The sequence below is a fragment of the Mesitornis unicolor genome, unplaced genomic scaffold, assembly GCF_000695765.1.
Source record: "Mesitornis unicolor isolate BGI_N332 unplaced genomic scaffold, ASM69576v1 scaffold47910, whole genome shotgun sequence".
Lineage (NCBI taxonomy): Eukaryota > Metazoa > Chordata > Aves > Mesitornithiformes > Mesitornithidae > Mesitornis > Mesitornis unicolor.
The window spans coordinates 1-12,732 of NW_010161240.1; the positions used below are offsets into that span (position 1 = coordinate 1).

The 12,732-nt window shown below is 41.7% G+C and overlaps 1 protein-coding gene across 1 annotated transcript; it reads right to left on the reverse strand.

Annotated features, from left to right (window-relative positions):
* Nucleotides 1-3,240: 3,240 nt before the first annotated feature.
* Nucleotides 3,241-12,386, reverse strand: ARHGAP24 (Rho GTPase activating protein 24; the record flags this gene model as incomplete). The annotated part of the gene is made up of 5 exons (XM_010192219.1): nucleotides 3,241-3,972; nucleotides 5,457-6,525; nucleotides 9,449-9,570; nucleotides 10,341-10,414; nucleotides 12,254-12,386. Coding segments are annotated over 5 exons (1,642 nt in total), but the record flags the coding sequence as incomplete, so codon positions are not given.
* Between the last annotated feature and the right edge of the window lie 346 nt (nucleotides 12,387-12,732).

Here is a 12,732-nt window from a genome sequence, read left to right on the forward strand (position 1 = left end):
TCCCTTCCAACTCCTGAGATTCTGTGATTAATTCTTTTTAGCAATTGGATCTTTTTCAACAGTCGTTGGACCCTCACTTTAACTACTGGATCAAGTACTGTTTACAGATGAGCAGAAATCTTACCAAACTCCTTTCCTCATTCTTATGAAAACCTAAAATACCACTTCTGCATATCATTTAACATAACATATTTTATTTATGAAGTTTTGTATTTGGGAAACTTGCTCTATGAGATGCTGAAAGAAAAACATATAGGAAAGAAGTGTAGTAGGGTTAATTATTCTGCTGCAGCAGAGCACACTCCAAATGCGTAGCAAGATTCCCACAAACAGAAAGGAAAATAGAAGCTTTTCTGAGCAAAACATCAGAATCTAACACTTAGAAGGCACTGTGAGTGTCTGCCACTATTCCAGTCTACTGTGATATCAGTACTTAGCCATGTAACTGGAAGCTGAACACTCCCTGAGGAACTGACTGACAGGTGTTGGAATACCTTTTCAAACGTGAAGACAAGCTTCAAACAAATAGATAAACCCTGCCTAGCATAAGCTTCCAAAAAAACATTCAAAGATACTTATAAGAGTGTGGTCCCATGACCATTTAAGGCAATTCCAGATGCCATAGCTACAGTGAACCTGTCTGATACTTTATTGAGCCAACACAGAGACCTCGACCACCAGAACACAACCCCAAAGAACACCCTTGTGCAGGTTCAGCTCCAGGAAACCACCACAGCATGAGCGGAGTGACAAGAGCACTATGCGGTACAGGAAGAGATGGCTGGAAGGTGACAACAGCATCAGGAATGGTTTTAAACCATCAAGGAATCAGAGCCAAAATGATGGCCAAACAGACACAAGCTGAGCTGCTGCTCCGCTCCCAGAATAACACTTTCCTAGAAGGTATTTTGACAAAGGAATTTTGCTTCTGTGTGCAGGTGACTAAGAAGTGCTAGCTAGTTTTAACAACTGTAATTCTGTGGCTTGTAATGGCTACTGATAGCTTGCATTTTCTTCCAAGACTAAGTACTAATTTCAAAGCAGATCAAGGTCCCTCTAATACAGCCATAAAACAAAACAGACATTCTGATTTCTTAGCCTGGCATCAGTCAGAAGGAGCCAGGTCTACTCCAGCCTAAGCCCTACACAAAATTCGCATGGAGAACCACCTTCTCAGAGTCCCTGCAAAAGGAAGAGATTATTTTCTTTTTTTAAGGATTGCACCCTAAAGAATCACTGTGGTCTGTTCATACAAATAAGGAAAACAGTGCATACAAATCACTGGAAGCTTCCAATTTGAGGACCAAGGATAATTGAAATTGAACACAGAATGAACCTTCTTCCATGCATATTATATAGCCTAGGCCACTGGAGGCAGATGTGGATGTGAAATGAAATTCCTGTTCCTTGTCAATTTTGAAGAAGTATCAGAAATAAAATTTTATCGAGGAGCTGTCAGTTTTGCCATCACATCAGCTGATTATATCCTTGGAGCAGCACCCTTCCCCACTGTCTGGCTGGCCACCTTCTGCCATGACCCTGTCACTAAACTTTAGGTCCTCATTTATACCAGTCCTTCAACTTGTCTTAGGAATTGTGCATTCCTTTAAATTCTAAGAGAGCAACAGAGCTTAAACAGAAAAGGGAGTGCTAGAAGAAATCAAAATTAGAAAACTGGCTTACTCTGACTGAGAAAGCAGGACTTTCTTCTCCTCAGGATACTGCTGCAGGGACTACTGTATACATCTAGTGTGAAAATATGAATTCCAGTTCAAATATACTTATCTCAGAGACTTTGCTGCCATATCAACAGATGTCAGATACTGCTTAAATTGTGAGTCAACTTTCAGGCATACTGCATCAGATACCAAGTTCTTTCTCATTCAATTTAAAAATCAGAATTAATAGAGTAACCCGTTTCCTTCTCTCCCCATTATGGGGACATCTTGTGATTGCTGCTGATATAAAACATTCTCCTTCCCAGTACCTTGATCCCTCCCTGTCTGACTTTTTCTGATTTACATACAGACAGGATGTGCACTAGACGTGTTCACAGTAATCAGTACAACAGGCACCCTGGCTGGGTACTCTGAACCTCACCAGACACAAATAATGCATCCACAAGCACCACCTGTAATGCTCCATTGTAAGTTAATATTTCTTTGAAATGCAACCTCATGTTTGCTTCCCAGCATAATCCCACATCTAATTAATACTTGTCTAATAGACATGCTATAACCAAGAATGTTCTTTGAGGCTGCCTTCGTAGTTCTTTCTCAATTGGAATTAAAAAAGAATTGCAATATATATAAGAGACAGTAGAGAGAAGCCAAGACACCTCAAGAACCCTCTCCAATAATACAGCTTGTAGTCCTAAACAGAAAGTTAAAAACAAAAAATCCTTAGCGTAGTGGAGAAAATACCAGTTATGCTTACTGTATGCAAAGATGCCAAACAAATTACTAATTTACAGCATGGCTTTGCTGTTTCTTTTTTATTGGCACTCTGCAAGCTGTTCACGCTGGGTGTGTTCCCTTGGTGATGCTGAGAGCCTGGGAGCTTTCACAGTTGTTACACTTGACAGTAATCTCATGAAGCCTTCACACAGTATCATAACTTGCTAATATACACTGTAAATGTGGGTGGTGAATATGATGGGTGTGTTTTCTTCCTTATTTGCTGTTTGCTACAGAGGTGCTTCGGTAATTTTTACTCGGGACATAATATTTTTTGCTATTTTTTCAGCACCCGTCACGCCATTAAGGCTATCAGGATGTCTGGTTCATCCCCTCTGTGTATCCCTCCACCAGCATTACAAAAAGGACCCACTTTCACTCAGAGCACAGATGTAAGTCAGATACAAATATAGCTAAACCACCAGATTCATATTCCTGCTCTGAGCTGCAGTGCTCAGCCATGGGGCTTCTTGACGGTACCCCAAAAAGCTCTGGTCATGTGATTGACTGGCTTCCCCTTAAGTTTTCCCCTTTCCCAACTTGCTCTGCCTCCCACATATGCTCCCAAACAGCAGCTGTTTACCCGTTTTGGCACTGACCCCAATTTTGGTGACTTCATATTCCCATTTGGTGTTTACAATAGGGGTGCTCTGGCACTTTCTACCCTGGCCATCAATTCTGTTAAATCAGTCCACTTTTTTTTGTTTGCCTGTAGCATGCTGCTGTTTCTCATCCTGGTGTCTTCAGAAGCGACGCAAATCAGGGTTAAGCACTGACGCACATATACCTTAACATACTGGTTTATCTTTACCCCCCAGCAAGAGGAGTAACAAAACAAAAACAAAAAACATTTGATATACAAAATAAGCTGATGGTAACACAATGCCAAAAATAGCTTATTATGTTAAGTGCAAGGGAGAAAAGCCTTGATATAAAGCTTGATTGCAACAACATTTCAATTTACCAGTTTAAATACAAGACTTGCATTAAAATATTTCTTGAGATACATCTCTTGCTCTCTAAGGTGATCTTTTTTAATTTATATACACATATCCAGTTGTAACACTTGACAGTAGTCTCATTAAGCATTCAAAGAGTATAAGTTGATAAGTACACGCTGTAGATACGAGTGGTTAATGTTTGCACGGTTTCTTCCTGCAAGGGTGTATAACCTTACGTTGAGTACTAGCCTCAGCCAGGTGACCAGCCACCTGATACAGTATAATACCCCCAAGCCCTTCCCTTAAGTCCCACAGTCTACGCCTCCAATGCTCACTGGATCCAGATGGTGTTGCCTCTTTCTGGTCTGCGAGACTCCACTGTCAGTTCTCCAAAAGTGGAGAAAAACTGCTCCATTTCCTTCTGCAACATGTCATTCCTCTTCTCGGCATCTTCCTTGGCCCGTTCTGCGTTACGCATTTTGATTTCTACCATCGTGAATTTCTTCCGCTCTTGATCCAGCTCTTCATGCAAGGCCATCATTTCTGTTTCCAGGGTGAGATTTCTCTGCTCTAAGCTGCAAAAAACAAAATAAAAGCAGACAGCTCCTAAGCAGCACCCCTCACTTAAGCAGAAATGCACATTACAAACAAACTCATACTCATGTCTTTTCATTTACAAGGCTTACATTGAATTTTTGAGAGGTGTCTCAACAAACCATGGCTTCACCAATGAACCGCTCCCACAGGGCAATGTCATCTGCAGCCCATTTAGCAAATACCCAGTAACAGCCACTGGTAAGGTGCACAGCAGCGAAGAGCTCCATCTAATTCTCCAAGAACTGCCTACATAACCCTTTTACTGCTGGAAGTGTTGATACTGAGCTCCTGCTGTAGTTGCACTAGTGTCACAAAGTCAGAATAATGCCCTGAAAGCCTTTGTTTCACTGCTAATCTTCCTTCTTCAGCTGATTTATCTACTGTATCTATTTGCAAACCTGAATCGACAGTTTAAAAAAAACCTGCAGTCAATAGGGTTTCTGTCTAAAAGACTCTACTTCAGATCTAGCTTTCCAATGGAAAGCATCAGAAATCCTAGTGGCACTAAACACACAGTCACCATGCATATTAAACATTAGGAGTGCTCTACCACACTGCACACTGTGCTGAAAATAGTGATGTGGGCAAAAGACTGCAATATTCTGTATGCTGAACTTTTGCTGGCAGCTGCTGCTGCCCGCAGCTCTCCCATGTTGTGATCCAGCTAGGACCTGCATTGCCAGCGACACCAATACAAAGGGCTGCTGTGCAACAGAGATGAGAAGACAAGTCCTGAACAGCTTTACTGGAGAACCTTGATTACAAAGAGAAAGCATTCAGCTCTGCCCTGCTGCGTGCACTAGTTAATGCTAAGCCTAGACAGGTTTTTCACTGATCATTATGGCCATCCACCCCAGCAATCTGTGTGCGAGAAGACTTTGCACTATCTATGGACAAAGACACGGCTTTCCCTTGTCTTCTTTAACACATCTGAGCTGTGAAGGAAAGGTTCAGGCAAAGCAGCAGCATGGGGAAAGGACTGTAAGCAGGGGTAACTCCCAGATGCAGCACTACCTCAAGAGGAATGAGGAGTCTGGAAAGGAGTTCCAGCAGCCTCCCAGTCTCAAATACCACAGGTGGAATAAACCATGGCACTGTTTTCACTGAAAGGTGATGCCCAGTTGCCCTCCTCCATCTCCAGAGAAGGTGATGCTCATTAGCATCAACTATTGAAAACACAGTGAGAGCCTCCTGATCTTGTTAATTACATTCCAAGGTTCCGTCTTTGTGTCTTTATTTTCGGTGTCAATAGGATAGCAGCCACAACTGGGGCAAGCAATTGCTCTGAAACAAACCCCTTTGGAACATGGTATCACCAAAGCAACATAAACTCTGAAAGATGGGAAGCTCAGCGGCAAGTACCCAATGACCGCAGCTAGTGCAGACTGCAAGTCACAAGAGGGACAAACTCTTGGATTTACTCTGCAAAAGGCAGGCAGGTGGTAGAGCCAAACCATTTTACCTTTTTATCCTTGTTTCATACTCCAGTTTCTGCTTGGCCATCTCCTGCTTCAAGCTGGACACCAGGCTGTGCAGAGCACTGTGATTGTTAGTACTGTTGGCCACAAACGTTTCGCTGTTATCACTGCTGCTGGTGGCTTGGCTGCTGTGGCCTCCCACACTCCTCCTGTCACTTCTGTTCTCATAGTCACCTGGGTTAGAGAGCTCCTCATGTGGTGGCCCATCCAGCACAGAGTCTTCAAAGTTACCTACATAAAAGTCCTGCTCAGGGCAGGTGGTGGTGGATGAACGACAGGAGTTGGAGTGCTCAGGGAGGGATATTTCACACGAGGATGTTGACCAGGTGGCACTGTCCACACTCTGTTTGTCATCAGAGTTCACCATGGAGAACTGCTGGTGGACATTGTCGTAGGTGGAAAGCCTGTTGTGCTGGCCTGACTCGCTCACCGTTTCCTTCTGCTTGTTGTCCCTCAGTGTGACGTAGCCATTGGGCACCCAGCTGGGAGTCCGGCTGCTGAGGGTGTTGCTGTGCCCGTCTGTGCTAGAAACACCCATCCGCACACCTCCATTCTGCACACTGTGTGTGCCCATCTTAGTCACCGGTCCTTTCAGGGATGACGTTCTCCTGGTTTGCAGGGTACAGTTTGGTACAGTCTGGCTCTTCTCAGGGCCCTCCACATTGCTGCTGAAGGACCCGTTGGTGACTATGCCACTGCCTTTATTAAAAGCAGGATTTTTTTTCACCATGAGTGGTGGGCTTCTGGTGACATCTAGTTTCTGGACGCTGTTCCTGGGGCTATTTGTCTTACTGCCTGGCAGAGCAGTTGGAGACTCATTGTCCATGCTTTCCCTTTGGGGAGACTCAGGTTTGTCCCAGGAGCAGCGCCTCACTGCCATCTCCTTGGTGTTGTTGTTCTCTTTGTTCTGTAGCTGCCCCACAATTGCTTTTTTTGGCATCTCGTTGTTGTTGTTGCATACCTCGGGTCCCATCTGAGGGTCTGCATCCTGGGGAAACAGCTCTTCATGTTTGCTAATCATCACTGACATTAGCTGCTGAACTACTACTGTACCTGAAATGAGACACCAAGCACATGGTCATTAATGGCATGTTTTGTTCAGGGCATAAATATAGTTTATCCCTCACATTCCTCAAATACTTGGTAAACATTCAGCTTATACATTCATTTACTCAACACATCCATTTGCATAACACTCTGAGAGCTTAACACGCCTGAAGTGCCTCTGGCACCAAAACAAGCCAGCAGGCCCCACAGACCCCCGAAGAACTGGAACTTCTGGGAAGAAGCTTGACAGTAACTGCATCCCAAGAAGACAACAGGAGATAATGAGTAGCAAAGAATAATGCTATTGTAAGTGACGTGTTTCAACTCAATGTGGTGATCATTTTTAAAATCAAAGTCTTATTCTGGCAAAGCACTTTCATGTAGTAGTTTAACAGAAAAGGGGCAGGCAAGGGATGTGCATTGCTGGGACACAGTCGTTTTAGACTTTTGAGAGAAAGCAGGGCAGTAATGTGACGTAACTAATATAATGTGGAATGCCTTTAACCACTCCATGGTGAGACTATATGCAACCAGGAAGCTGTGTCATTTTACAACACAGTACAGAACTAATGCAGGACCACAGTTTGCTACTTCTTGTAACAAATGGCTACCTTTACCTTAAAGAACAAGCCCTTGGTGTACACACCACTTGACTGCACTGCAATTTGCACACTAGCATTTATAATTGGACTTGGGGTAATAAAGATGTGCAACTCTTATTTTGTTATGCAGACCCTCATTAAGGATTATTAAGACTCTTTCAGGAACAAGGTCAAGGCAGTTCTAATAAGCATCCCTTTTGTAAGCTCCTAAAGAGCTTTCGGAGGCATACTGTGCTTTTCTAAACAATAATTTCCCAGTGGCTACTATAGTTTCCCATTATTTGTAATATTCTGGATCTTTATATGCCAGCCTTTAAAAATACAACTACTACGAGCCAATTCAATGTGGGTACTTGGCAGCATCTTTTTCAGTGTTCTTGTTTCTTTGCTAAGGCAAAATCATACATTAGAACTATGCAGCAGGAGAAGTAGTTACTCCCATGGCAAGATTAGTTGTGTTCCTTCTGAGAACATTAGCTGTTATGTGCAGAATTTTACCACAAACATTGCACTGTACTCAGGCAACATCTACCGCTGCGTTTGACAGGAAAATATTGGCCCATGATTGCAGTTCTGGAAAGCCTCTCTTGGGCCGAACAAAAACAGCTCCTCATACCCACTATACACCTATGGGTACCCATTGCTGCATGTTTAATCTTGAATTACTGTGCAAGGAAAGCCCTCCGTATCTTCCAAAAAGCAAAAAGTAATGAAGAAGGGTGACCGTGAGCAGCAATCAATGCAGTCTTCGTTGAAAGTTCCTATACATTTAATTATGCATAGCTCAACTGCAAATCAGCATTGTCTCAGGCCAAATCTTAAAGTTACCTTTAAAGAGAAGTCATAAATCTGTTTAATCAAACCTGTTTCTCATTAGTTAAAAAAATACGAATTTCCTTTCAATGAGTGTAATATTCGTGACATTTCCTACAGCAGCCCCCATTGTTTTAGTGCTCGGGCTGTTGATAAGGAGGCTGAAGAGTTGCTTTCAATAACTGGAAAATCGTATTATGTTTACCTTTCTACACAGATTTAAAAAAAAAAAGAAGAAGAAGAAGAAGAAGAAAAAACCCTTTTTTGCTCAAACTTTCAAAAAATCCCCACACTTCAGGCAGGAGCCAGTTCTGGAAAAAATATAAACCCAGAAGACAGTATTTAATTTAAGAATGGCTAACTCCCTTCTCCCCATCTCAAAGCTCCATTCATCTCCTTTGCCTCAGGTGAGCTGAAGATACATGGTGTATCCCATCAGTAAATGTCATCCTGTGGGGTAGCGTTCTCATTTACTTCAGGGGTATAAATCAGCTCTGTGACACCACTCTTCAATTCCAATCTATTGAACAATGTGGAGTACTTTTTGTACTATTTAATGCAAAAGTGTGGGGGAAAAAGGGCCAGTTTGCTGCCTGATCAAGAGAAACATTCACAGCAGTTATCTGTCAGACTATTAAGCATTACAGAAGTGTCAGGGAAGAGAAGCTTTGAATAATTTGGAAATGCTATGTTTCTGTCCCCCATACCATAGTTGTTACACTGAGAATTAAAGAGGAGGAGGAGGAAAGAGAAAACTTCAGGAAAGCAAGTAAATGAACAAAGTATACAGGAAATTGTGGTATCTGGGAAGAGAAAAAGCATCAAACTCACAGAAAAAGAAGAAATCCACACACTCTCAAATAAATAATGATCTGTGTACAGCCCTAAATTCTGCATATTGAGAAAAAAGTGTTTGGAAGGAGAAAAGGGATCATATATTTTATGAAGAATTAAAGTCACAAAGATTAAGCCAAGGAGGAAATTAAAGGAGGAAATTGCCATGGCCATACTTTTGTCTTAATGACAGCAACACTCTACAGCTGGGAATTGCTGTAAATAGCAGAATGCAGCTGACGATTTGATCACTGCTGTGCAAGAAGGCATGTAATATAACTCTGCCTTGTGAAGTATCTTACACGGGTCACTGCAGCATGAGCCTGTGCAAACTTTTTTTCATCCTTAAGAGCCACAGGTGAAATATAAGCTGCACTCCAACTACACATGCTGAATAAGAACATGTCATATTTGCAGCAAGCACTGAGAAGAAAAGTACATTTTTACTGAAGTTGCAAGGGCAGCATCGTATTATGCAAAGTCTGTTTGCAGTGCTGCACATTTCCATCACTTCTACAGTAACCTGCAAGATTTAACCCAGAAGTTTATTCAGGTTGGAGAATTCTGTGTCTATAAAACAGATATATGGATCTTATTGCATGTACTACATGGACTGGTATGTACTGTTAAACCTAAAGACATTCCTTTTTTCTATTGCAAGTTAGGTACAGTAAGCTCACCCTCCATGATAGTCAGAGGATCTTCCACTTTGGGGCGAAGGATGTTGGGGCCAAAAACAGTAGCCAGGTTTTGCACGCTCATTTTGTTTACACCTGAGTAAGACTGGACTTCATCAAGGAATCTGTGGGGAAGAAAGATGCCTTTAAGAAACATGGAGGGAGGGATGGAGGGAGGGAGGGAAGGAGGGAAGGAGGGAGTTAAAGTATCTGATGGTCTCTTAACATAGTTCAAGTATTCCATTCCAATCCTCATGGAAATCTTGAAAGCTCAAGGCTATTCTCCTCAACTCCTTCAGATTTTGTTCAAAATGATACACTGATAACAGAATTTAAATCTCAACCTGGACTGACTACACAGTAACTCTGTTGAAGATGGTAACTTTCTCCAGCATAATTAATCAACTACTTGGCTCATAAAATAGCCTCAAAATGCAAACTTTCAATTACACTGGGAATTCCCAGAAATTCACAAATTGCAACTGTGTAAGACATATTTTTTAAGATCTTAGATGTGTCCACAAAATTCACTCCAGAAGACAGACATTTTGCAAGAATACCATGCTTCAGGAGTGCACAACCAAGGCCAATAACTGCAGTTAGAAGTGGGAAAAGCAGGGTCCAGTAAAGAGGACAGAATATATTTGCTTGTACCTTCTTGCGTTTCTTGCTGAGTGCAGCCTGCTTATGAAAGGAAACTCATAAATGGGCACCTTGATAGAGCAAATTAGTAATTAGTCATGCAGTAAACCTGTATTTTTAGTACATTCACTTAAGCTCACCAATCCTCTGAATTTTTTAGTAATACTTTTCCTTCAGGGCACATACACAGACAGATTTGGGTGTCAGCTCACAATTATAAATGCCATTGTGATATTTTTGCAAGAGCACTTACCTACAGATATATTTCAGCAGATTATAATTGACAGCTGGCAGGCTCTTCACCTGCTTCACCAGTTCTTTCAGGCCCTTTAAGTGGTTTAAGAAAAACAAAAAAGTTAAATAAATAACTAGGTTTCATCCTGTATTTCCCTTCTTTTTCACTCTTTTTTTTTTCTTTTTGTTGATTTTTGATGAGTAGCTCTGTTCCTCCTCCTGCTGATAGTAAGGCTGAGGCTTCCACGAGCAGTTCTAGTTTGAACTAGTTGGCATTTTCATACGAGACACTATTTGGGTATTTTATCCAGTTCTGGTCCATAGTGTATTCAGACCAATAAACAGTTTGTGCCCACCCTGGGACCGAGACAAGCAGAATACCACACACCAATTTCTGTGCCCTGTGAAAACAAGACCCTGGTGACATTCCTTACCAACGAGTAACTTTAGACTCTTTTTCTGTATGAGATTTTGGTACTTTGCCAGCATCAGTGGGGTTTTGATTACTATATGTTATGAAAACAAAAGCAAATCAAGATGGGTGGACCAGAATAGTGCACAAGTTTGCTGGCTGCAGGCTAAGAAAGGAAACAAGATGCACAGCTCTCTTCCTTAACAGTGACTGCACTTCGAACTTCGTAATAAAGCACTTTGTGGCATAGTTGCAGAAAAACTACACACATACACTCTGGACTATGCCAATATAAAATGACTAAAAATTGAATCTGAAAATTAGTATCACTGCAAGTATAAACTGCATGATGACTAACTGCAGAGCTGTCAGGTGGCTTTACACTGGACCTATCAATAGTTCAGACACACAAGCAACATGCACAGGCACATAGCTGCAACTTTAGCTTTGAGGATCCCCTGCCATAACTTATGCAAAGAGCAGCTCAAATTAAACCAGCTGAACAGCCCACTCCCACCTTTTGAAGCAGCTGACAAAAACCCCCAGTGAAGAAACCACTCTGATTTCAGTGGGTGTAAGAGATTATGACCACGGAAGACAGTTTGCCACAGATCTTTCTTCCCCCCATTCCATTAGGTGGGAACAAGTATGGGTTGGTAGTCATCAAATGAAGGCTCAGAAAGGAGACAGTCTTTCAGTTAGAAAAGAGAGGCTCCTCCTCAATTAATTAGAAGATTAGGTAGAAGGTGTTCCAGTTCTAGCAGGATTTGAAATATCAAAAAATAATTAAACAGAAATAACCACATTAGAAAGTCAGGGGAGTAGGCTGAAATCAGCAGAATGAACCTATTTGTGTTAACTTTGAAAAGAAAATATCAGGGTTGACCTCATCACCCATAAGCACACAGAACAATGTGAAAACAAGTACTTCGTTTCTTATGTCTTCAGGCTAATATATAGTAGGCCCGTGCCACTGCACAGCACAAACTATCAGTTAGAACCCTTATTTTGCTCATCTGCATTATGCTGATTTTTTCAGAAGAGTCTGGAAGGTGGCTTGCTTCCAGAGATCTTTCTGAGGCCTTCTGAATGATAGGCTATGAATCGAGAGTCCCTTGGCCTCCAGTCAAAAGTCAGTACAAGCTGGCTTCCTAAGAGACTTAGGAGAAAATGACCCCTGATTTAATGGCAAGAGTTGAACAGCAACTCCTAAGACTCTTCCTTTTACAGTTCAGAATGATAATCCTCAAAAATATAGGTCTCTTCCATGCAAAAGGAAAGCTTTGATGTTTATTTGAACTTGGTTCAGTGACATGAAATTAAAACAGCTAAGGTTATAGTATGTCTTTATTCAGATTTCCAAATGACCTAGGGGGCAACAATTTTAATATAAAACCAGCCTCAATTAATATATGCACATTTTAAATTAGGACAGGTGATCACCAACTTCTCTCCCCCTCAAAATCGGAATAGGTTGTAACATGCCAGCCTTCTATTTAATACTCAAGTTGCCAACTCACCGTTTCTTCCTCCTTGCTGAGCATTTTGGCACAAGAAAGAAAATCTTCGTATTTTGCATATGGTATGACTGGTTCTGGAAGTTCCCTTAGGTACAGCTTAAGCAGTGATGCCACCGTATGCACATCTGTATTGCTGTTGGGTAGAAATACAAAAAGTCGTTACTCTGAATCAGGATAATACTGTGGGATTGACAGGCTAAAAACTGCCACTTTTTCATTGTCACCCCAGATTTTAGTAATCAGCTGTATATACATTTATATGTATTTGTAATCTGTTGTTTTGTTTATTTTGTCCTATAAAGAGCTTTGGATACCTGAAAGCAAAGGTCTGTCAACTCTGCTGATTTACTACTATAAATACACATAGGGCCCCTTATTTGCAGGCAGAGATATTGAGAAGATCCTGGCTCTCATTGATGGGCATCTCACATCAGGCATGCAAAATCCATCTTCACAGAATCACAGAACAGAATCACAGA